The 27,056-nt window shown below is 37.2% G+C and overlaps 1 protein-coding gene across 1 annotated transcript; it reads left to right on the top strand.

Annotated features, from left to right (window-relative positions):
* Positions 1 to 23,856: 23,856 nt before the first annotated feature.
* LOC130471330 (glutathione S-transferase T3-like) lies at positions 23,857 to 25,221 on the top strand. Its single transcript, XM_056841387.1, has one exon. The coding sequence runs from the start codon at positions 23,857 to 23,859 to the stop codon at positions 25,219 to 25,221; it is 1,365 nt and encodes a 454-aa protein (XP_056697365.1).
* Positions 25,222 to 27,056: the final 1,835 nt, after the last annotated feature.

Here is a 27,056-nt window from a genome sequence, read left to right as displayed (position 1 = left end):
ATTATCGTTTAAATAATATTTAAATGCATTTTATTTAATGTATTTTAATTTAATTAGAATATTTATTATTTTAATTAATTACGAAACGAATTTAATTCTTGAGTCGGGAAATTAAATGAGTTGCAAATGATTTTTAAAGCTTCGGGTTTTAAATGAAAGGTCCAATTCGTTTTATTAAACGAGTCCAATCAAAAGTATTTAATTCAAGTCCTAAGCTAGCCCAATCATTTAATTCCCTAAGCCTAGCCCATTAACAATAAGGAGCCTATAAATAGGACTCCCCATCATTAAATGAACCCCTAAAAACTCATAAACCCTCCCTTTGATTTCTTGCCCAACACTCCTCTTTCCCTCTCCTCTTGTCCGGCTCGGTCCGCACGCAGCAAGCACGAGCCTTGCTTGCTGCTGCCCTCTCGCTGCCGTGCGTGTGTTGTTGCCGTGTGGTGTGTCGCTGCTGCCCACAGACTCGCACACTCCCTCTCTTCCTCTCTCGTCCCGCACCCAGCAGTGCTGCACGCTGCTGCGTGCCTCGCCTCCCCTCGCCCGCTCCCTCGCGCCAAGCGCGCGCTGTGCCCTCACCTTCCCTCGCGCACAGCGCCGAGCACCCCTCTCGCCTCACTCGCTCTCTCCCTCGCGCTGCGCCCAGGCCGCGCGCGCGACCCTGCTGCGTCCCCCTTCGTCGCTGCGCACGCACGCACACGAGTTGTGCGTTGTGTGTGTGTGTGTTCGTATTCGATTTCTTTTTCGCCCAATCACATTACTTCGTGGTTGTCCCGTGCTATAGGCCGGATTGGTATAATTCTCTTCTTCCTTACCTATTCTATTTAAATTCCGTATTTTAAATTATTATGTTAATAATGTTTTGAGTAATTAAAATGCTGGGAACCGGTTATGAATACCGTGGTTTGAGGATTTGTGTGTTGTGATTCATTAGGATTGTTTTAATTATTAAAGGATGAATTTTCAGATTTGTTTATTTAATAAAGCATTGATTTTTATGATATTAAACTAGTGTTATTGGGATTTTCAAGTTAGGGTTTTAACCTAGACCTAATGAGTCAATTGATTAGCATAATTAGGTGATGATTTTAATTATGATAATCAATTATATTTTCAGATTTGAATAAAGGTTTAAAATGTCGATTTCTATTGATTTTAAAGGCGGAAAAAGTATGTTTTCGTACTAGGGATTGATTTTGCAAATTGAGACGACTTTATTATTGAAAAACGATTGAATTCTAAAGTCTAAAGGAAGTTTTAAATTTTATAAAGTTGCTGGAAATTTAATGAACATGGAAATAATTTAAGTTTCATTATTTTGATGATAGGAGGTGATTTTTAGTTGAGTGCTCATTATTGCAAAGTGGCCCCTACGCTTAGGTATTCAAGGTACGTACAAGTCTAGGGCGACCACATCTTTTTGTCAATGACATTACATGATTGTTGATGAGGTGAATTACATTATGTGGAATCATGTTTATTTTGGTGAACGAGCATGTGATTTGTGATGTTGGACTTATTGAATTAATTGTTGAACAAGCATGTTGAAATTATTATGAGTATGGATTTCATTGTCAATCATGTTGTTCAATATTTTTGCATGTATGGTTCAATTCACATGCAAGGGATGGATTAATTATTTGTATGCTATTGTACGGGATGTCTAGCATACTTTGAGCCATTTATTTATACCTCGTTGTACTATTTATTTTACCACATGTGAAGGGTTAGCTCACGTAAGCCACCGCACATGTAGGGTTCAGTTGGGAATGTTATGTATGAAATGAATTAGGATTTGTCGTGCAAGGGCACAACCCTCATGTTAATATGCATGATGTGGAGTCTCACTTTGGTGAGGAGGAACATGGTAGTAATATCACAAGTGTCTTGCTTGGTTGATCACAAGTCTTAAAGCATTAAAATAAGATTGTTTTGGTTGTTGTTTATTAATTGTATGTATGCATGTTGTCGAGTCTTGAGTTCGCCTTTATTAAAATATTAATAAACTTAAAGTGCAACCGGAACAAGCTTCAAAACTCTTGGAACGTATATACCTTGAGTATGAACAATGGGGGGAGTCTTGCCGGAAAGCTCGTACTCATACTAATGATACAAGACGTTGCTTCATTTATATTATGCGCAGGAATTCCGTCGGTATGGCCCGACACTCGGTATGGCCCGATTTTATTATTATTATATTTGGTGTTTGGTTGGCTCCCATCACCCTTTTTCCCTGTGTGGATGATTCTTTTGGCCCGTTCGAAGCTTATTCTAATTAAATTGTGAGTCAAGAGTCGAGTCAAGAGTCGAGTCTTGTGTCTCATGATTGCTTGTTAAGTATTATATGGCTTTTGCATGTTGATTAATATTTAGTGAGTGATGCATGTTTTAGTTTCATTTACTCTATGCTTGTAAGTACTCAGCTTTTGCTGACTACGTGCTTTGTGTGTTTCTGGTCATGGCCTTTGCCTTAATGACCCTATGATGATCCATCATTTGCACTTGCATTGTTGGGGAGTAGATTAATATAGCAGGTTGGTAGATCAAGTACGATCGAAATCATGTGGCTTGGGATGATTGAGAGAGTTGCATGCTTTCGTTCTTTGAAACTATTTTATTTAATATTTTAATCATGTTTGAAATGTTTGAATTATTTATACTTTGGGTTTTGGGCCATTATGGTTCCAAATTGTAGGAGGCCTCAATATTTCATTAATTATGGTTTTTAAAAGTTAGTTGACATTTAATTCCGCTGCGTAATTCTGGTAATAGCCTTAACCGTTATCACGGTGGCGGTAATGCTTTAGTAATTCCTTTATTTTAAGTTGGAAAATGGTTTTATAAAAGCAAGGAATTATTAGGGTGTTACACACACAAGCAGCACCAGCAACTCTCTCTCTCTCAGCCGTGTCCTCTCCTCCGCCTTGCTCTCCACGGCGCTGTCCCAGCCGCCACAGCCACCGGCGACCTAACGCCGGTAATCCTCTTCTCCGTCGTTCCCTTTCTTCCTCCGTTTACGTTCTTTCCTTCCCCTGTTTTCGTTCTCCTCCTAACTTTCTTGATTGTCGCGCAACTGCACCGCGACCCAGGCCAGCCACCACCGTCCGCCGGTCAAGCCTTGCCGCGAGCCACCCTCTGTCAGCCGGCCAAACCCCTCTCTCCTCTTTAGTTCTTGGTTATTTCTTAAACCCTAAGTAACTAATTATTTTAGTTAATTATAGTTGTTAATTTAAATTATGTTCTTGATATTAAATTTATAATTTTTATGGTTTGAACATGATTTTCAGATTTGGGTTGAGATTATAAACGAATTAATTTCAAGTTTTGGTTGATTGAATTATAAGTTAGGGCTTATTTATGATTTATTAATTTGAATTATGTTTTCTTGAATTAAAGTTATGGTTTTTGTGACTTAAATTATGAATTTAAGATTATACGAATTATATAATTAAGTTTATTTTCAGATTATCAAATTACTTTGAAATATTAATTTTGATTGTTTAAAGTATGAAATTCAAAGTTTTTATGATTATTAATCATGGTAGGTTGAGTATGGATTATTGAATTTGTTGTTTTGAGATACTAGGAACGTAGATTGACCTTGGTGAAGCTTCTAAATGAATTTATATTGCTGAAAATTTAAAGTACGATGTTTGCAAAAAGTTTTCAACGAATTTCAATCACTAGTTCAATAAATATGATGCTAGGAAATCAAATGTTTAAGTTTTGATATTGGGGAAAGTTCTAAATATGTTTAGGATGCATTTAGAATGCTTTATTATGGTTGCCAATGATTAGAAATTGATTGGAATTACTTGTTGGTTGTTTTAGGCGGAGAATTCTCTTTAGGCGACTTTTGAAAGTGTTTAAGTGGCCTATCAGTTTGTTTACACAAGGTACGTACATACCTGTGTGCTTGGAATGTGTGCTAATTGTTGAAACCATGTTGAATTTGTTGTTGAACTTGGCTATGTTGATATTATTGTTGAACTTGGTGATGTTGATATTATTGACGAACTTAGTCAGGTTGAAATTGCATGTTTAATACTGTTGGATGGACATATTGAACCTATATTGCATTATGAGAATTATAACATGTTAGTATGGATGATTGATGCAAACATGTTTGATTGGGAACACTAGATTACTTTGTATTTGTTGATTCAGATCAGTTGATTGTTGTTCCCTTTTAGCTTTTCACTACTTTATGAGGGCCGAAGACCTTGTTTAGTAAGTTGAAACCTTATACCCATATAGAGGGGTTGATCAGTATTAAAGGAAAGGTTGGATTTAATTGGAATGAGTCTTGTTTGATACCTTTGTGATCAATTACTTAATTCCAAGATAAAAACAGTTGTGAATAAATGTGGTTTGTATGCCTTATGTGATTGTTGAGTCATAACAGGGTTTCAATTTGTAAATCATGTAAAGTGAAACTGAGTAGCAATAGCTTTAGACTGTGCACGTCTAAAGTGACGGACAAATAGGAGTTGGGGTTCATGGTGGTAGCCCATGGCCTTTATCTCGGACCGGATTGATCACCGTATCCTATTTTTATTCAAACGTTCCTCGATATCGCATGTCACTGAGGTTACGGAGTCGCGCCCGTACCTCGTCTTCCTTAGTGAAGCCTCTAGCTAGAAAACTCGGTCCATTGCCTATTTCAATTAAAATAATATTATTGTTATAAAAGTCTAGTCCAGTCTAGCCTAGTCTAGTTAAGTATGGTCGTCAAATTATCATGTTTTGTCTGCCCTTATTTATGTTTGATAGTATCATGTTAGGATCATTATTGCTTTTAGTATGTAGTACTCAACTTTGTTGATTACGTGATTTGTTTGTGTGTGTTGATCATGGCTATGCCTTATTGATCCTGTGATGACCCATCTTTGGTGAGCAGTCTCTAAGGATCAATAAGCGTTGCCCATCTACAGGTTTGAAGATGATGCATCATTGGGATCGGGATTAGAGAGCTTGTAGTTATATTTGTTTTATTAAGTGATTTGGTTTGTTAACTTGGATTTGAAATTTGTCGTACTATTTGTATTTCCTTATTTCCGTTAATTGGTTTTGGACTTAATATGTAATCGATTATTTATGAACCTAAAAGTTAGTTTTATGTTTTCCGCTGCAAAATTCTGAATAAGCCATTACGTTTTCACACGGGCGATAATACTTTGATAATTCTCTATAGTTATATTTATAAAAGGGTTGTTTTAGAAAAAGGGAATTGTCGGGGTGTTACAATTTTTGATCATTTTAACATGTTTTAATTAACTTTTTATAGTATAAAAAATTAATATGATGAATTTTTTGGAGGAGACATGATTACCTTTACCTATTATTAGTGATTTTAAAGGAATGATTTTTATTAAAGAAAAACAATTTATCACTGAAAAACAGACATCTTTTATAATATATCGGAGTAATTTTTAACTAAATGATGACATTATGCTCATTTCAGCAATCACGTGGCAGCAAGAATGACATCAAATACAGAACTTGACCCCTATTGTCTTATAATATGAACTTTATTGTGTAAATAGAACAAGTTTTGATATGAGTTAAACATATTTGATTTATGTTGAGGTCAACAAAACCAAAATAAAAGTAAACAAGCAACATCACAAATATATACAATCAGCATGATTAACATGATTAGAGACTTGCAATGAACATCAAAAATCTGAAAATTCAATTAAAAGTACAACATAAAATTTATGACAAGTTGTATTTTACCACCTACAAAAATCGAAAAATTGTTTTTTACCACCTAAAAAATTAAATCTTGTATTTTACCACCTAAAAAATAATTAAAACTTGTTTTTTACCACCTAAAAAATGAAAAAATAGATGAAACATTTATGTATGACTACCTAATTCAATTTTCCTCCAATTTCATACATTCCTTGTGTGATTTTCTTTAACTCTTTCACCCTTCGCTCTTTACTTCCATTAAATTTTGTCAATTTTCTAAATTAACGGTGGTGAAAAATTATGTAAATTAATGGAATATAAGGAAGCGGGGGAAGAAAATAGAGTTAAATACATGAAATCGTGGAAGAATAGAACATATTAGAAGTATTACCGTTATTGTGACCCCCTAAATAACATTTTCATCTATTTTTCCATTTTTTTCAGGTGGTAAAAAACAAATTTTAATTTTTTTTAGGTGGTAAAATACAAGTTTTAGTTTTTTAGGTGGTAAAAAATAATTTTTCGATTTTTTTAGGTGGTAAAAAATATTTTTTTCCTAAAATTTACTTATGTTAATATCCCATTGAATCTCCTTATTAAGACCTTGCATTGACCTCTACATGTCTTTCTTGGCATCTTCAACCTCCATATGTCTTTCATGACCTTGCATTGTATTTTTGGTCAACAAAGTAATTGCCGAGTTGTTGACTCCATTAAAGTTACACCAATGTATTATTGAATACCGAATTGGTGGTTGAAAGTATGTTAGGCTTTTTTCTCTCAAATGTGTATGTTTATAGCACTACATGTTTTTCTTTTCTTTTGCCATTTTTTTGATACTATACAAAAAATAATATTGGACTTTTATTATTATCGCAAAACTAAATTTTATTGCCATTTGTTTACAAAATAATTTGTGATTCGTATTTTCTTAAATAATCTATTTATACCTTGATATTGTTCTTCATCGTCTAAAAAAATAATCAACTAGACAAATATATTCGCTATATATTATCCATAGTTATAAGGCAGTTGGTGAAAATAGTCAATCTAATCAGAAATGAAAATAATTGTAACGAGAATTATAATCAATCATCTTTTCAAGTATATTTTCATTTATGAAGTTCCAATGTTAAAGTAAAGTACAAATTTAAAAAATATAATAAATTATTCAAAAATAATTAAGTCATGTTTAACTCTTCAATTCTACTCATAGTTATTTAGTTATTTACGAATACTATTACACCTTATACATTTTTCATTTATGTTATCTTGAATTATCGAAAAAGTGAATATTATTGTAATTTATTTTCGTTCTCGAATTTTTCAAAAATGGTTGCAGTTTATTCTTAGTCAAATAACTTCTTCTTTTTTTTAATTTTTTTTTTTTACAAATATACAACTTTCTATATAGTGTAACATTTGCAGCTTTGTTACGGAATTAGAATTTGGCAAGAATTCTAAAGCCAATATATTAAGTCTTAGAATATATCTCGTATTCCCATTATGCGTAGTATTCATATTTAGGTAAACTACTATTTCCTAATTCTCTAAGGATATTGGCAGAAGGCATATTCATATTCATTGTATTATATATAACGTCAATCATCTATAAACAAGGTAAAACTTTTCCCTTTACATTAGTATTTTTACATGGTATCAAAAGCAAGGTTCCTATAAACCCGTTTTTTTTAAACATAATGGCAGGCGATGAAGCCACACCGCCTCCCCCACCTAAGAAAATCGAACCAGATTCCCCGTTTTATCTAGGTAGTCAAGATCGACCAGGCGATTTTATCACCCCCACCAGACTTCGTAATCATAATTATGACGAATGGGCTAGCGATATTCAAACCGCATTAGAAGCACGACGAAAATTCGGGTTCTTGGACGACACTATCACATCTCCAATTCCACCATGCACACAATCGGATTGGACTGCAATCAACGCCATGCTCGTTTCTTGGATTACCAACACTATTGATCCGGAGGTAAAATCTCAATTAACAAAATATAGAGAACCTAAGCGCCTATGGGATCATCTTAAACATCGCTTTTCTGTGGTTAATGGTCCTAGAATTCAACAAATAAAATCTTTAATTGCCCGTTGTGAACAAACAAACTCTATGACGATCTCTCACTATTATGGTAAACTTAATGCTTTGTGGGAGGACTTAAGCAATCTTGAACCTATTATTACTTGTGCATGTTGTTCAAATTGTTCTGCTGCAGATCAACACGTACAAAGGCGTGAAACCACCAAGTTACATGAATTTTTGATGGGGGTTATATACTCCATATTATGCTCAACAACGTACTAATATTTTATCTCAAGATCCCTTGGCTTCTCTTGACCGGGCATATCAATTGGTCACACAAGACGAACGTGTCTGGCTAGCCAGACCCACGGTGGAGGACAACCCACCCGAGGTTACTGGTTTCTCTCTCCGTGCAATTTCCATCAGGTCAAAGGAACGAGCCAGTAATGACGAGGTTCCCTATTGCACAACATGTCAAAAACAAGGGCATGATATTACCACTTGTTGGGGTGTTAAAATGGGCCCACCATTTTAACCCAAAAGCCAATAAAACCCACTCAAGCCCAATATCACTTACAAGGCCTCAAAGGCCCAACAAGGCACTATATATACCCCTCAAAGGGCAAGGTAAAAGGGGTCATTCTCTAATCCTAGAGAAGCCACCCTACTCTCTCTCCCCTAAACACCTCATTTTATACATCAATTGTACTGACTTGAGCGTCGGAGGCTCCGCCTCGGGGACCCCCCCTTGGCCCGGAGTTCATCTTGCAAGCACCGTACGTGACCGGAACTCAAGACATCAAGGACGCTCCTTCTATCGTTTCAACCCCGGAACAATTATTTGTTGGGGTGTTAAAATGGGCCCACCATTTTAACCCAAAAGCCAATAAAACCCACTCAAGCCCAATATCACTTACAAGGCCTCAAAGGCCCAACAAGGCACTATATATACCCCTCAAAGGGCAAGGTAAAAGGGGTCATTCTCTAACCCTAGAGAAGCCACCCTACCCTCTCTCCCCTAAACACCTCATTTTATACATCAATTGTACTGACTTGAGCGTCGGAGGCTCCGCCTCGGGGACCCCCCCCTTGGCCCGGAGTTCATCTTGCAGGCACCGTACGTGACCGGAACTCAAGATATCAAGGACGCTCCTTCTATCGTTTCAACCCCGGAAAAATTTGGCGCCTTCTGTGGGGAACGAGAGCAAAATCCATGAAGATCCACATTTTCATGCTACCATGTTCAACCATCTTAGGTCGAACCATGGTCACAAAAACATAACGGGAGAACTCCATCTAATGGTTTTGGTTCATCTCAAAGTGCAAGACTACGAGCCTATGGGTCAACAAAATGAAAAATGATTCATTCTTGCTCAATTTATTTGGCACAAAGTACGAAAGTACTGACTACCTTGGTAAAAGAAAATAAAAGGGCTATCCTACTTATTTTGGAGATCTGACTATTACTTGAAAAAGTTGTGTTGGGCTTCCACTTTCAAATTACATTGATAGCATATACCCAACATCAACAAGCAATACGAGAGCTTTGAAGCTTGCTGCTCATATCTCCAACTCCTGAGCCAAAGACGTTCAATACGGAACCCAATGCCGAGCAGGAATAGCTCCCTAGGTCAGCTTCCCGAAGATCAGTGCCGAAGGAATTGAGTGATAAACATAATGGCTCATGCCGTAAATTCCGAAGAAATGGATACACGTTCTTGGTAGGAGAGCACCTCTTGAGCTCGGTCGTAGAGGCCAATGCCGAAAAATAGTGCCGAGGGTAACCAGAGCACATTCAATATGTTAATCACAAACCTCATTTCCATGGCCCAGTTGCAAGCTCAAAGCTAAGTTTCTCTATAAATTAATGTGATATTTATGAAATCATCATACTTTCTTATACCATAACTAATTTGGTTTGCTAGAAAACTAGTACATTTATGTTGTTTGTCATTGATACACTGTTGTTTGGCAAACCTCATAGTTGAGTTCATAATAACCAACTTGCTCGTGAAAGCTACTACAAAGGAAACTTCATGACTACAACTCCAACTGATGCCCACAAGGTGTTTGTCAAAATGCTTGAAAGAAGCTCAACAGTCCAAGCGGCTGAGCATGGAATGAGTGTCATCACCGAGCAGGGTCCCGAGGACCTTCAAGGTAGTTAAAAGCTACATTCGCAAAGTCGGCAAGAATCCGTTCTCAAAGTTGGACTTCGAGTCCGAACCAAACAACGGCTCCTGCCACCCGAAGCTCGGTGCCGAAGTAAGCAGTCGCGAGACAGTATGCGCCGAGCCAAACAACGTCCACCTGATTACTGCCGTTGCTATTGGATTATTCTACTCTTTATTTAAGTGATAATAAAGGGTGCAAGAACTCACTCTCGGCTTTATCAAAATGCTCCAACATTTGTAATACTTCATGATTTCGTTACTGATAGGGCTTGATCAAAATGGGCTCATATTGGTTGTTCACTAGAGCGTTACTTGACTACCAAACACATTTGAATCTATGACAAGAATTCATCTATGGTCTACTCCTTGGAATGACAACTATCAACAAGGTCCAAACGACATGCCGAGGCAAATATTCAGGGGTCCGAAGTTAACCCGCCGAGGCAATATAAGGATCAGAAGAGGCAGAGCAATGCTGAGCTCCCAAGGCCAGTACCGCCGAAGCTAAGCTTCCAATGCCAGTTTAAGATTCCAGTCTCCCGAAGCTCCCTGTTCCCAGTGCCAAGGTCAGCGCTGAGCAACCTCCCGAGCATAGCAGCGAAGCTCCCGAGCAATGCCGAACAGCAGTGCCAAATTCAGTGCCCGAGGTATAGCTCAACATAGCAAAAGCAAAAGTTCAATTAGTCGATGCCGAGGCAAATTGGGTAAGCAAAAGCAAGCCAAGGCAGAGCTCTCGGAGCCCATTGTTGAAGCTCCTAGCCGTAGCTCATTGTTGAAGCTCCTAGCCGTAGCTCATTGATGAAGCTCATAGCCGAAGACCCGATGTCCGAACAAGAGCAGGTGCTGATGCTTAGTTTCGAAGATTCTTGCCAAAGCTTAGTGTTGATACTCAATGCCAAGGCCAGCACCGAAGCTCCCAAGCCGAACCTAGTGCCCTGACACCGAGCACAGCAGCCTAGTCTTGGTTGATAATGATGATAATACAAATCCAGCATCCAGCTCCATGCCTCAGTCACAAGTTCAGAGCTAAGTTTCTCCACCTATTTTTTGATATTTGAAAAATCATGAATTGGTACATGTATGTTGTCTGTCATTGACACACTAGAGCTTATACTTGACAATTAAGCAAGAATGAGGAAACCAAAAGCAGAGCAGACTAAGCCGAGCATGAACTCACTCAATTTTCGGATCCTGGACGCCTAGTCCTAATCCTTGAACCTCGGACATCTAGTCCATACCGCTCATTTGTCAAAATTCAAAGACATTGGAGCCGAAGTTTAGTGTCGAGGCATATCTACACTCTGCAAACCGAAGCTTACTCTCGGGCATAGCTGTGACGAAGTCATTGCTTTGAAAAATTCCAAAAAGATCAGCTCAGAGCATATCATTACTCAATAATTAAGGACTTGATTGTTTCATGTATTATATGCAAGCTCATGCTTTGGAGGTGGTGCCAAAGCTTACTCATGTATAATAAAACATCATCAGTTTGTTTTATTCATAAAAAGTAACTCAATTCGGCTCGAAGAGATTAGTATTACTGAAATTCAAAGACTTGGCAAAGAGCAAAAGCCACCAAACCATGTGGGAGCAGAGCTCCGAAACAGTTCAATACAGAACCAGATGCCGAGGGAAGCGCCGAGAACACCAGCTCTCGAGCCGAGCATATAAGCTCAGTGCCGAACACAACATTTCCGAAGCTCGGTCCCGAGGTTAACAACTTCCCGAAGCTCACCTCCAACGTCGAAGCCCAAGATGCCAACTCCAAGCCAGGAGCAGAGCGCAGTATCGAGGTTGATCGCCGAGGATGACCTACCGAGACGAGCTCCATGCCTCAATCAAAAGTTTAGATGAGAGGTTATAATTGATCTCCCGAAGTAGAACAAAGGTCAGCCTTCCGAGGCCCAAGCCGAGGCTCATAGCCGAGGTCATCACCGAGCATAGGAGCGAAGCTCCCAAGCTTTGAAAGGTTCCAGGAGATCAACTCAGAGCATATCCATACTCAATAATTTTGAGAAACTTTTTCTGGGTATTGTATGCAAGCTCATACTTTGCGAGTGGTGCCGAAGCTTTCTCTCAGTGCCGAGGCTCCGTGCCAAAGCTAAGTGTCGAAACTCATCTCCCGAGCACAGCATCTACCGAGCAATGCCGAGGCCAGTCTCCCGAGGTGACAAAAGCATACCCACATTCTGCTGCTACCTACAAGTTCAGCAAGGAAGAGCGTATCTGAAGGATGAGACAAATACAATGTGTCGTTAAAACAATACGAAGTACATCTTAGTCAGAAGCATTAAATGACAAGTTGGGCAATTAATTAAAAATGGCAAATGAGGAAATCAGGAAATGACGAGCTATATACTCCATCAAATGAATGCGAATTAGCGAGTATCTGATTATCCGCGCATTTTGGGCTATACTCCAACAAATCAAGGGGATGAGTCATGAAGTCACCTTCAAATTGGTTAATCATCACAATGGAGTTGTTGGGCCTGAATGCTAACGTGAGCTCATAATACATCAACAAATGCTATTGTCCACTCTTTCATGGACATAATACATCATCTACTAAACCTGAAATGAAGCGAGGTGAATACCAATTGGTATTCCAGAAAATGTGGAAACAAGCTCAGTACCGAAGCTCCTAAGCAAGGCCGAAGCTCTCAAGCTCAATGCCGAAGCTTAATGCCGAGCTCAAAACCAAAGTTGATCACCGAGCAAAGTCACTTTCAATGGCAGGCTCTTGAAGGTCTGACCCACGAGCCGGATATCAAACTCCCGAAGTTCATCTCCCGAGCTTATCAGCTCCCGAGCCGAGTTTAGTGCCGAAGCTCCCAAGCAGTACCGAGTTCAGCATGGGTAATGTTTCAAAGGCTTCCCAAAGCAATTTCATGGCTCCGAGGTATGACCACCGAAGCTCAGTGCCGAAGGACATTGTTCAATGCCAAGCACAGCCACATGTTCTTGATGGATAGTGATGATAAATGGCCGACAGAGACGAAGGACATTGTTCAGTCGAGCTCGGCTTCCAAAGCCCGTAGCAGCTCCCGAGTATAGCAGCTCTCATAAAAGCTCCCGGTGTTCGAACTCACTCGATGTTAGCTGCCGTGCAACTGTGCATGCTAACTATTCGACTAAATGTCTTCATGAAAAAAGCAGCTCCCGAGCATTATTGCACTATATATTATCCAAAATAGATGGGTTGTGGCCAAAAGCTAGATAAAGCTGCAACTTATGGCTAATAATTGGTGGCTTATTAAAACACGTAAGTCAGCAAGTGGGTGATATATGTGCACGCAAGTTGAGGAGAAATGTCATTGGCATCTACAAATTACGTCCTCGACAAAAGAAAAATTTACCCAACTACAAAGCTAAGTCATCTAAATATTTAAGCTTTGTACTTTATATTTTGTCAACATATAATTTACTTGACATGATTAATTTGGTAAAATGCAAAATATTCTTGGAAACTTAATTGACATACATTGTCTAACAATAAGTCATTTTGCAAGAGCATACACCTCAAATTGTTCATCATGCTCAAAACGAATTATAAATTCATGTTTGACAAACACAAGTACGCTAAATGTAGAATCAAAATTGTGTAGCCTCGTCTCACACCTTTTTGCATAATGGTAAAGTATAGTAGTCAAACATACATACATTATAATATTCACTTGAGTTACCAACAAGACGAGTAAAGCTCATAGTTGGTTAAACAATCGAGTAATGACAAACTTTGTGCATTTTTAAGATATTATTCCATCAAATGGTCATCTTAGCACAACTACATTATACTTACCTTATCCAATACTACTCATAAGTCAACCAAAACTCAACTCATGAGTGGGGGGCATGATGAGAATATGTATTGGAGAGTAAGAAACTAATATTTCTTTTGAAAACGAAATCAAGTTTCATGAACATATGTCAAACAGTGCAAACTACATATACTCATATTACTTTTCTGTTGATGTATCACACTATCGAATTTGCAAGTCAACTTCATAACAGCAAAATGAACAAAGACTAATGTTAAAATTCCCTTTTTGTGATAGAGCATCTCACCTAACCAAGGTTCATCCGCTCGGATATTCAGCAAACTCTTGCCCAGATCCTCGGATTTGAAGAACTTGGAGCGAGCAAGTTATGGAGCGATCACCGGGTCACCATAACTTGGAGCAAGTCTTGAAAAATTCTGTTCGCAACAAAAGTCTCTCAAATCAAGTTATAAAACTCCGGCTCAGATCCATGGATCGCCAAAGTCATAACTAAGAGTCAGACTAGCGATTTCTTGCCCAGGTTTCCGAACCACAAGAAATCGGAAGAACAGAAACCAAGCAAGTCCCTTAGCAGATCTACGGATCACAAGAAACTTGGATAAACAAGCAAGTTATGGAGAGATCTCCGGGTCACCATAACTTGGAGCAAGTCTTGGAAAATTCTGTTCGCAACAAAAGTCGCTCAAATCAAGTTATAAAACTTCGGCTCAGATCCATGGATCGCCAAAGTCATAACTAAGAGTCAGACTAGCGATTTCTTTCCCAGGTTTCTGAACCACAAGAAATCGGAAGAACAGAAACCAAGCAAGCCCCTTGGATAAACAAGCAAGTTATGGAGCGATCTCCGGGTCACCATAACTTGGAGTAAGTCTTGGAAAATTCCGTTCGCAACAAAGTCTCTCGAATACAGTTATAAAGAGTTCGGCTCAGATCCACGGATCCCCAAAACTCATAACTAAGAGAGACTTGCGATTTCTTGCCCAGGTTTCCGAACCACAAGAACTCGGAAGAACGGAAGTAGACGTTAAAGAGCTCAAAAGTAGACTCTTAACAGATCCACGGATCTGAAGAGCTCAGAAGCAGACTCTAAACATGTCTACAAACGTTAAAGAGCTCAAAAGTAGACTCTTAATAGATCCACGGATATGAAGAGCTCAGAAGCAGTCTCTAAACATGTCCAACACTTTAAAGAGCTCAAAAGCAGCCTCTTAACAGATCCACGGATCCGAAGAGCTCAAAATTAGACTCTAAACAAATCTACATACCTTAAAGGTCCAAAAGCTACCGAGTCTCTTAGCAAAATCTACGGATTTGAAGAACTCAAAGCAAGACGAGTCTCTTAGCAAAATCTACGGATTTGAAGAAACTTGGACAAAATCCGAAGGTAAATCAGAAGGTAAATCCGAAGGTAAAATCCGAAGGTAAAATCCGAAGGTAAAATCCGAAGGTAAAATTACAACTCGAACCAATGTTACAATCCGAGCCGAGGTTAAAAACCGAGCCGAGATTACAACTCGAACTGATGTTACAATCCGAGCCGAGGTTAAAATTCCGAGCTAATATTAACTTTCACTGCCAAGTGATCAAAATCAAAACCCAACCCATTTTTCAAATAGAATTGGGTCTGGGGGGGCATTTGTTGGGGTGTTAAAATGGGCCCACCATTTTAATCCAAAAGCCAATAAAACCCACTCAAGTCCAATATCACTTACAAGGCCTCAAAGGCCCAACAAGGCACTATATATACCCCTCAAAGGGCAAGGTAAAAGGGGTCATTCTCTAACCCTAGAGAAGCCACCCTACTCTCTCTCCCCTAAACACCTCATTTTATACATCAATTGTACTGACTTGAGCGTCGGAGGCTCCGCCTCGGGGACCCCCCCTTGGCCTGGAGTTCATCTTGCAGGCACCGTACATGACCGGAACTCAAGATATCAAGGACGCTCCTTCTATCGTTTCAACCCCGGAACACCACTTGTTGGGCCTTAAATCCTTGTATTCATTGCAAAAAGTCAAGTCATGCAAGTGAAAACTGCTATGAAATATTGGGTTATCAAGTAAACTGCCCTGATGAGCCAAAGCAAGCTGGCCCATCACGTGGGCTTGGAGGTAGGAGCTCTTCACGAGTAACCCCTAACTGTTGTACCCGGGTACAACCAGCTCTGGCTGTACCCCCCAAAAAACGGCGCGCCTATATTGTTTGTTCTTTCTTGTTGTATTGTTTGTTCTTTCTTGTTGTACTGTTTGTTCTTTCCTGTTGTACTATTTGTTCTTTCCTATTATACTGTTTGTTCTTTCATGTTGTTTTTTAAATTAATCATCAAATTTTCATAATTGTTGTATTGTTTGTTCTTTCTTCTGGAATTTTATGTTCTTTTTTATATTGTTTGTTCTTTCTTGTTTATTTGTTTGTTTATAATAATCATATGGTTAATGTTCATAATGAAATTAAACTCTTCATTGATCTTTTACGTTTTTATAATCGCCAGTATTGTTTATTCTTTCTTTTTGTATTGTTTGTTCTTTTTTGTTGTACTGTTTGTTCTTTCATGTTGCTTTTTAAATTCATCATAAAATTTTCATAATTTTTGTATTGTTTGTTCTTTCATCTGGAATTTTATGTTCTTTCTTATATTTTTTGTTCTTTCTTGTTTATTTGTTTGTTTATAATAATCATATGGTTAATATTCATAATGAAATTAAACTCTTCACTGATCTTTTATGTTTTTACAAGCGTCGGTATTGTTTATTCTTTCTTTTTGTATTGTTTGTTCTTTCTTGTTGTACTGTTTGTCCTTTCATGTTGTTTTTTAAATTTCATCATAAAATTGTTCATAATTGTTGTATTGTGTGTTCTTTCTTCTGGAATTTTATGTTCTTTTTTATATTGTTTGTTCTTTTTTGTTGAATTGTTTGTTCTTTCTTGTTTATTTTTTTTGTTCATAATAATCATCTGGTTAATGTTCATACTTTATATTTTATTTGTTCATACCTTTTGTATTCTTTGTTCGTTATTTTTCTATTAAGTCTACTTATGTAAACAATACCAGATTGACACTGGAAGAATTTGAAGGAATTGTCAATATTTTCAATTGCGGTCATTTCCTTTTGTAGTATTTCATCCTATAGAAGAATACAGTTGGTTGCTCACAAGAAAAATGTAGATAATCTGCAAGTCTCTTCTCTTAGAAGTTGTTTAGCTTGCCGACTGATCATGGCTTTAGACCATTACAAAAAAATTTGATCAATGTAGAGAAGGTGCAAAACATACAAACTTATGAACCAAAACACAAAGTTTCTACACCTTAATCTTAATCACTACTACACATAAAGGTAATGCCTAATTGTCCATAAATGAAATAAAGTCAATCTTCCTGACTTAATGACTAAGATGAACAAGCTCACAAGCATCAATGTGTAGAACCAACAACCGGACAAATTCAAAATCCAACGGTGTTCTATAAGGATTTTATTTCGAGATAATGTAAATATATGTTCAAAGTAATAATATCGTAATCAACTAAGTTCATTTTAAAATTAGTTAATACTCATTTCACAATCAGTAGATAAATGCATTTCTAAATTGGTTAAATAAATGAGGATTGTCAAATTATTAGATAAACTTTCATATTCGAATGAGTAGATAAATATTCATTTACAAATAAATAAATAATGTTCATTTCCGAAACAATAAATGTTCATTTCCAAATAAATAAATAAATGTTCATTTCCGAAATAACAAATGTTAATTTTCATACCAGTATATTAATGTTCATCTTAAACAACACAAAACGACGTCGTTTTGGATGGGGGTACCAAATCTGGCTGTACCCGGGTATAGAAAAAAATTTGCGCTTCACGAGGACGTGGCAGCATGCCAATTTCTCGCGCCAATCCAGGCCCAATCCGCACCAATACAACATTTTCCACACAACAGGTTCAGCAGGCCACGCCCACTTCTTCTGATCAGGCCACACAATTGGATCAGGCCCAAAATCTCTTCTCTCCAGATCAATGGAAGGCCATTGCAGGCCTGTTTGGCAGTACTTCTGTTCCGAAAAACCGACTTAATGGTAAGTTTAATACTCCTCCGTCCCAAAATAGTTGTTACACACTCATGGGCACACAGTTTAATGCGATAAGTAGTAGTGTGGTTTTCAATTGTGATTTTATTAAAAAAGTAGATGTGATATAAGTTAGTGAGTTATTTTTTTAATTGAATGAGAGGGGGGTGTGGGGACAAAAAAATATTAGTGGGAAGAAAGAGACAATATAATAATTGTGGGGTCATTCCTAATTTAGAAGTGTAATAACTAATCTGGGACGGACGAAAAAGGAAAGTGTAACAACTAATCTGGGACGGAGGGAGTACCAAATTTTGGATGATTGACACTGGAGCAACCCATCATGTTACAGGTGATAAAAATTTATTATTTGATATTTTGGATATTTATGATTGCCCCGTCGGACTTCCTAACGGCAAAAAGGAGAATGCCACTCACGGAGGCTCGGTCTAATCATCAAAGAATATTGTTCTAAAAAATGCTCTTTATGTCCCCCAATTTAGCTGCAATTTACTTTCGGTTTCTCAAATAAATGATGATTTACAGAGTATTGTTAAATTTAATTCCTCCATGTGTACTATACAGGACCAAACGGTAGAGGTGATTGGAAAGGGAGTTAGACGAGATGGACTTTACTACTTCGGAGAAGCTGACTCGGTGCAACATGTTTTGGTGAATGGAGCCACATCGACATTGGATTTGTGGCATAACAGGTTGGGGCACCCCTCAGAAAAAGTAGTAAAGTTACTCTCTCCCATTATTAACATTAAGGGCAGTTTGAATAAAGCTTGCGAAGTTTGTTTTCGTGCAAAGCATCCTAGGGAAAAATTTCCTATTAGTGAAAATAAATCTACTCGTATTTTTGAGAAAATTCATTGTGATTTGTGGGATCATATAGACATTTTTCTTCTTGTGGTGCTCGCTATTTTTTAACTATAGTTGATGACTTCTCTAGAGCCGTTTGGGTATATTTGTTGGATGATAAAACAGAAGTTTTTCGTATTTTTATGAATTTTATTATTGCCATGATTGATCGCCAATTTTCTCAAACCATTAAAATTGTGCAAAGTGATAACGACATGGAATTTAATTGTTTGCGTGAGTATTTTTCTGCTACTGGAATTTTATTTTTCTCCTCATGTGTCGGAACTCCACAACAAAATGGGCGGGTTGAGAGAAAGCATAAACACATCCTAAATGTTGCCCGAGCATTAAGATTTCAAGCAAACTTACCTATTTATTTTTGGGGGGAGTGTGTTCTCGCTTCCGCACATTTAATTAATCGAACTCCCGCACCCTTGTTGAACAATAAAACTCTTATGAAATCTTGTTTGGTGTCCCGCCTTCCTATAATACTATCCGTACTTTTGGGTGTTTATGTTTTATTCACAATCAAAAAACTAAAGGGGATAATTTTGAAAGTAGGAGTAGAAAATGTATTTTTGTGGGGTACCCATTTGGCAAGAAGGGTTGGTTGGCCTACGATCTTGATAAGGAGTTTCTAGTATCCCGTGATGTGAAGTTTTTTGAGGACATTTTTCCTTTTGTTGACCCGGAGGACGTTAACATTGACCCGAGTGCAATTGTGTCTTATGTTAATGAAAATGATATTTATTTTGATTTTAATCATTATATTCCTGAAAATGAAGAGCCCATTACACAAAGGCCCAATGACTCTCCCAACTTGCCTCTTGTGGACCCACACGAGCACCCACGTTTACTCAATTCCCTTGAGAAATCTTCTTCATCATTAGCCTCACCAAATGAACCTATGTCTCCTACAGCAACATCCCCCGCAGCCCACACTCCAACTACAACCACATGATCTCCAGAAGCCCAAAATCACCAAGCCCAAATTCACCCAGCAACCCAAAATTCTCAAAACACTCCAACCGAACCAATTGTGGGCCAACCGATACCCACGTATGTTCCTGTTAGCACCCCTTCTGACTTGGGCTGCGGCCTACGGACCAAGGCACTACCCTCTTGGTTAAAAGATTATGTCACTCACACAACAATTGCTGAAGGTCCATCTTCGTCTTCTCCGTCTCCACTTCACTCCTCAGGTACTCCTCATCCTATAGCACATTACATTAATTGTGGCAATTTCTCTGTAAATTATTGTAAGTTTCTCACAGCTATTATTTCTGGGAAAATCCTAAGTCTTACAGAGTAGCAATGAGGGATGAAGGATGGAAAAAATCAATGCAGGAAGAAATCCGAGCCTTGGATGATAATGGTACTTGGACTCTGGAGGAACTTCCTCCAGGAAAACGAGCTTTGGGTAGCCAATGGGTATACAGAACCAAATTTTTCTCCAGTAGTGATATTGAACGTCTCAAGTCTAGATTGGTTGTTTTGAGAAATCATCAAAAGGAAGGTATTGATTATAATGAAACATTGCTCCGGTTGCTAAAATGACTACTGTTCGTGCCTTTCTTGCTATAGTTGCCTCTAAAATTGGGAACTTCATCAAATGGATGTTCACAACGCTTTTCTCCATGGTGACCTTGAAAAAGAGGTATATATGAAATTACCCCCCGGGTTCGAGTGCTCTAATCCAAAAATGGTATGTCGTCTTCGTAAATCCTTGTACGGATTAAAACAGGCTCCTCGGTGTTGGTTTGAAAAGTTGGTTCATGCCCTTAAGAAATTTGGCTTCAACCAGTCATATTCATATTACTCTTTATTTACGTACACGCACGGCACAGTCCAAATAAATGTATTGGTTTATGTTGATGATGTTATTATTTCTGGGAATACTTCCGCTGCAATTGCAACTTTCAAAGCATATCTGAGTGATTGTTTCAAGATGAAAGATTTGGGCTCATTACGGTACTTTCTTGGCATTAAGGTGGCCTGTAGCGCATCAGGCATATTTTTGTGCCAACGCAAATATACTCTGGATATTATAACTGAAGCAGGACTGTCTGGAGCTAAGCCTAGTGGATTCCCAATTGAACAGAACCATCTTCTGGACCTTGATGATGGCCCAATTCTCACAAATCCCGAAGCTTATCGTCGTCCCGTAGGGCATCTAGTTTATTTGGACGTTACGCGCCCTGATCTGGCTTACTTTGTGCATGTTCTGTCACAATTTTTACAGGAACCCCGGGCCGCCCATTGGGAAGCAGCTCTTCGGGTTGTTCGCTATCTCAAAGGCACTCTGGGTCAAGGCATTCTACTTCGTGCGGATAATGAGCTCAGTATTCAAGGTTGGTGTGATTCTGATTGGGCAGCTTGCCCTGTTACTCATCGTTCCTTATCTGGTTAATTGGCTTGTCTTCTTAGGTCAATCTCCCATTTCATGGAAAATAAAGAAACAACATACAGTCTCTCGTTCGTCCGCAGAAGCCGAATATCGTTCTATGAAAGCCCTCACATGTGAACTTAAATGGTTGAAGGGGATACTCTTGAGTCTCGGAGTTCATCATCCTAAGGCTATTCCACTTTTCTGCGATAGTCAGTCAGCCTTACATATCGCGAAAAATCCCGTTTTTCATGAATGCACCAAGCATGTTGAGATCGATTGTCACTTTGTTCGTGATGCCATTACAGAAGGGATTATTGCACCATCTTATGTCACGACTACATCTCAACTGGCAGACATCTTCACTAAGGCCCTAGGGAAGCGACAGTTTGATTACTTATTATCCAAGTTGGGCATTCATGATCCACACCATGCTCCAACTTGAGGGGGGGGTGTTACAGAATTAGAATTTGGCAAGAATTCTAAAGCCAATATATTAAGTCTTAGAATATATCTCGTATTCCCATTATGCGTAGTATTCTAGATTTTAGTTTTCTAATTTGTTCATTTAAAAATCTCTAATTACGTACGTGAAACCAACAAAGTTACATACAATTATTTACGACATAAGAACGTAATACAAAACAAGTTCAGTTATATAATTCAAAATTAATTATTTAATTAGAAATATTTATTTAAACTATGGATTATTAATTGAATATTAAGCTATATAAAAATAATTTAATGTTTTACTTAATTTTACTTAAGATTAATTATCCAAAAAATTTGAATAACCCGATACATCGTCTGGGTCAATAAGTAACTTGTACCTAGAACAAAAATATATGAACGTCCAAGCATATGCAATGTTTAAATTTAAAGTTTTAAGCTTATATATATATATATATATATATATGATTATATATATATATAATGGTGTTGGAATTTTTTAATATCCGAATTCAAAGGCCAAACAAAAAGGGTGTGTCATTATTTGATATTGTTACTATTTGGGGTGTAATTTTAACTAGTTTGAATTCGAGATATTTTATCCTAGATTTAATTTACTTGTTTGAAATACTATATCCGCCAACAATGAAAGACGTCAAGCAGATAGAGACACAAATTAGGTAGTTCTAATGATACATTGTTTGAGAAACAATTTAGGTGTATTCGGGTTAAAATGGAGAGGGAGAAAGAACATGGTGCACACAACACGTCGAACATAACCTCTTTCACCCTTTTCATCCGTAAGTCTCCAACCCAATGAGGATAAACCATTGACAATGTATGAGTTCGAGAATTGATGTTTGCATTTATTCATGTTTTTTGTAGAAAATATTAGAGCATTAATTGTAGGTATCTCTTAACCCACTCTTAAAGAGAGAGAAAATTTAAGAGTTACCTCTTAAAAAATAAGAGCTAACTCTTAACTACCTCTTATTTAGAGGTTGATTGGGAATTCCTCTAAATAAGAGGTAGCTCTTAAAAATAAGAGTGGGGTGAGGTGGAAAAATGTGGTGTATTTTGGTTGTTTTTTGTATTAAAAATAAAATTAAAAATATTAAAATATATATAAGAGATAGTGTTTAAGAGATAGTCTATTTTTTGGTGTTTTTGGTAGCTAACTCTTGTTAAGAGATGATGATGAGGTGTACAAGGAGAGAGATTAAGAGCGGCAAATTAAGAGTGAGCCTACAATTGATGCTCATAACCCCCTCTTAACTTTTATCTCTCCTTAAGAGTTAGCTCTTAGCTAAAATGTAGTAACTCTTAGTTCCCTCTTATTTAGAGGTTGATTGAGACATTTTCTAAATAAGAGGTACCTCTTAGAAATAAGAGTGGGGTTGTGGTGGAGGTTTATGTTTGTTTTGTGATTTTTTTTTTAAAAGTAGAAATATGTAAAAAGGTAGTTAAGAGGTAGTAAATAAGAGATGGTCTATTTCTTGGGATTTTTGATAGGTAACTCTTTCATGAGATAGTGGTGATGTGGATGAGAGAAGGGACTAAGAGGGGGCAAATAAGAGGAGGTGAGGTGGAATATTGTGGGGGCATTGTACTTATTTTTGATATTTTTGCATTAAAAATTAAATTGAAAATAGGAAAAAGTTACCTAAGAGATAGTGTATAAGAGTTAGTTATTACTTGGTTTTTTTGATAGTTAACTCTTATTAAGAGTGGTGATGAGGTGGATGAAGAGAGAGACTAAGATGGGGCAAATAAGAGATAACACCACAATTGATGCTCTTAGCTTACAATTGATGCTCTTAGAGCAACAATAAGGGAGGGCTCTTAAGTGACTCTTAAGGAGAGAGAAAAAATAAGAGCTAGCTCTTAAGTGTGTAAAGGGAGTCTCTTATTTGGAGATTGTAAGAGAAATTTCTGAAATAAGAGCTAGCTCCAATAAATAAGAGCTAGTGCATAGTCAGCATTAAACGACATTACTATATACTTGTTTCGGTGCGTTTTGCACAAAAGAAAAACAAAGTAAAGAGAAACTCCTACAACGCCTGCAAAGCCTGCAACAACACCTTCAAGATGACAGGTGTTCACATTTTTGTCAAAAAAAGTTGTCACCTGCTCCCCTCCCTGCCCCACAAACAATATATTTCATCTCTTCTTTAGTAACGGCTATATTTCTGTAATATTGTTTTGAAAAATTTAAACCAACAACGGTAATTTTATTGATTGATTTTATTTAAAATAATCATTTAACGGTAAATTGATAAATATACAAAATTTACAACAAGAACTACAAAATTTACAACTTTTTGCGAAATTATCCAATCTTCATCCAAACGTTATATTTTTTGCGAAATACAATTCTTGGTATTTGATAATTATTTCTTACTTATGGATTCAAGAAATCCAAATTATTCTAGATTACCAAATTTCCCAACAAATCCAAATAATCCAAATTCTTCTACATTACCGAATTATCCTAACAACCAGTATTATTCAAACCATCCAAATCCAGATAATCCAACAATTAATCCAAATTCTTCTAGATTGTCAAACTATCCTAACAATCAGTATTATTCCAACCATCCAAGTTACCCAAACCATCCAAATTATCTACATTCCAATGTTCATCCTTCTGTTAGCCATCACCAATATATGGTGCATGATATGACGCCCACAACTTATGCCCCATTTCCTACTCAAAATCCATCAAATTACTTGACAAGTATGCTAAACAATCCAAATTATCCAAATGTAGGAGAATCCCAAAGTCAGCATAATGCGAGTGGTTCGACGACCGTTTTTTCGCTTAGTGACATTAACCTTAATGACATGGCGGAAGAAGAAAATAGAGAAGAAGAAGATGATGATTATGATGATGATGAGCCAACACCAACTCATACAAATAAAGGTAAAGGGAGAGCGAAACGAATAAGTTGGAGCAAGGCCCAAGATAACCTTCTAGTAAGCGGGTGGCTCAATTATGCTCTTGATAAGATACATGGGACAAATCAAACCAGTGAGGCATTTTGGGGTAAGATAGTAGACTACTACAATAAGCATCGAAAAGGATCAAGCGATCAAAGAAATGATAAACAACTCAATTGTCGTTGGGGTAAAATTCGGCCCGCGGTAGCAAAATATTGTGGATGCATTGATCAGGCAAAACAACGGAAACAAAGCGGTGAGAATAACTTAGATATTACTGCTCTTGCTAATGAGATGTATCATTCTGATATGAATGAGGATTTTAAATTTGACTTTGCATGGGAAAGATTAAATGGTCAACCTAAATTTATGAATACTTTTGTATACAACAACGATTCTACAACACCCCTTTTCGAGCCTCCAAATCTATCAGGAGGTGAAGGGAGTGAGAAAAGGTCAAGGCTCGATGAGAGCAGAAACTTTTCTTGTTCGTCAGCAGAAAGAACACCAACTAGTGTCAACCCTCTTATAAGGCCAGAAGGTCAAAAGAAAGCAAAGAGGAAATTGAAGCTTAGTAAAGAGGAAACTATAAATCCTTTACAAGGAAAACTTGCTAGTCTACAACATTCAAACGAAGAAACTGCAAAGGCGATGAAGGAATTCGTCGAAGTCGAACGAATTAGAGAGGAAAGAAAAAAGAAAGCACAAGTTATGAAGGAACGAGAACTGAAATATCGATTACTACAAGCATTATTAAGTCGAGATAGCTTATCGGATGAAGATGAAGCTCGTAAAAATAAATTGTGGAACGAATTAATGACTGTGTAAGGATATTTGATAATTGTCAATGTTAATTTCCTATTTATTTTGTCATGTTGTAAAGTTAATTATGAGCTAACAATGAAATAATTTGTTACAAAATATGTATGATTTTTATTTTATGCTTACAAATTACTGAGTAGGTAAAAAGACTATGTATTTTTATTTTTATAAGATCATTTTATTGAACTTTGCATGTCCCCATAAAAAAATTAGATAATGCATCTCCTAAAAAAACACTACGTAGATATTGCTCCATAAAAAGAATCGTTCATTAGTGTTTAACAAAAGATCGACGATTTATTAATGTAAAATTTTAGGACCCAATTTTATAATTAGCACATGCCTCAGAATATGTTTAAGACGACCCTACTTATCATCAAATGTATGGGATTAACATAAAGATAATGTTTAACCGTTAATAAAGATAATATTCCTTTATGTTCCTTTAGTATATGGGTACACTGTATGTGAATTATCATCCCTTTTCACTACTCCGTATTATTTATTGGAAATACCTTATTATCCTGCATTATTACTATGGCATGGTATTGTCTTTGTCAAGTCTTGTTATGCCAAGTGAGTTATTGATAAGGAATATCAAACCCTTTGATGATAGAAGTATCTTTGTACTAGTATTGCACAAGACTGGTGTGACATAGCATGGTTTGTCAAGTGTTTTCATAGCGTGTGACTTATTTCAAGTATTTTCATAGCATGTGAATTATTAGCAAGAATTATGCTTTACAACGTGTATATAATAAGATCTTATTTTCTCAATTTTGCTACAACTCCTATCTTATCTTTTTTTTTTCCAATAACCTTCATACACATAGTCAAAAAATATTATGGCTTCTAGTTCAAGCTCAAGTTCTCAGAGTTCAGATTCTGAAAACCCAAATCCCCGGTCCCAATTGCGGCTAATGGTTAGTAATTGGGTGCTGACAGCACCGCTACGCAATCAAATTGCAGCTGAAGCCGTTACTGAGATCACTAGAAGGGGATCAACTTCGCGGAGGCAGAGGAAGGTACTATAAGAATACAACATTTTGATACTTTATATTAAGGAGGTGAACCTCTTAATAGCTTTACAAAGTAACTCTAAAACGCTAACTAATTAAAAGATGTCAACAATTGTCGTCATTAGTCATAAAATACCCTCAACAATTGGCTAATGATAGGCTAAAATACAAAAGTCAACTAATTAAAAGATAATGCTAGCTAATGACTATTTTAGTGCTCTCACTTTCCTTTGTTTTCTAGCTTTTTATTTTTGTTTTGCTACGTTGGTTTGCTTTTATTTGTTGTTGTTTTGTGTTAGTTTTCAATATTATTGGCTTTCTATCTTTAAAAGAGAGGACTACATACAATTACACAACGTTTGACTAATTATTCTTTTGTAGGTACGCGACCCTGATCGAGCAAGAGACCGTGTTGCTGGTCACAACCAATTATTCTTAGATTACTTTGCCGAGGAACCAGTGTACAATGATGATCAATTTCGACGAAGATTCAAAATCAAAAGGTCATTATTTCTCCATATAGTAGGACGGGTTCAACAACGTGATCCGTGGTTTCAACAGAAGTATGATGCCACTGGTAAGCCTGGGTTTTCACCTTTACAAAAGTGCACAACAGCTATGAGATTGTTGGCATACGGAGTCGCAGCTGACCAAATTGATGAGTATGTGAGAATTAGTGAGAAAAGCACACTCAATGCCCTAAAAAGATTTGTTGATGTCATAATTGCTGAGTTTCAAGATGTGTATTTGAGAAAGCCAAGTGAAGATGACTTACAAAGGCTACTACACATCGGAGAGGTGCGTGGTTTCCCAGGCATGTTG

This window comes from Spinacia oleracea, chromosome 4, assembly GCF_020520425.1.
Source record: "Spinacia oleracea cultivar Varoflay chromosome 4, BTI_SOV_V1, whole genome shotgun sequence".
In the NCBI taxonomy this organism is placed as follows: domain Eukaryota; kingdom Viridiplantae; phylum Streptophyta; class Magnoliopsida; order Caryophyllales; family Amaranthaceae; genus Spinacia; species Spinacia oleracea.
The sequence above is the reverse complement of the archived record's forward strand: the minus strand, read 5'-3'. Positions and strand labels throughout refer to the sequence as shown.

Bases quoted from the DNA above. Each gene is read 5' to 3' on its own strand.
- LOC130471330 (XM_056841387.1), top strand. From the start codon at position 23,857: ATGGATTCAAGAAATCCAAATTATTCTAGATTACCAAATTTCCCAACA.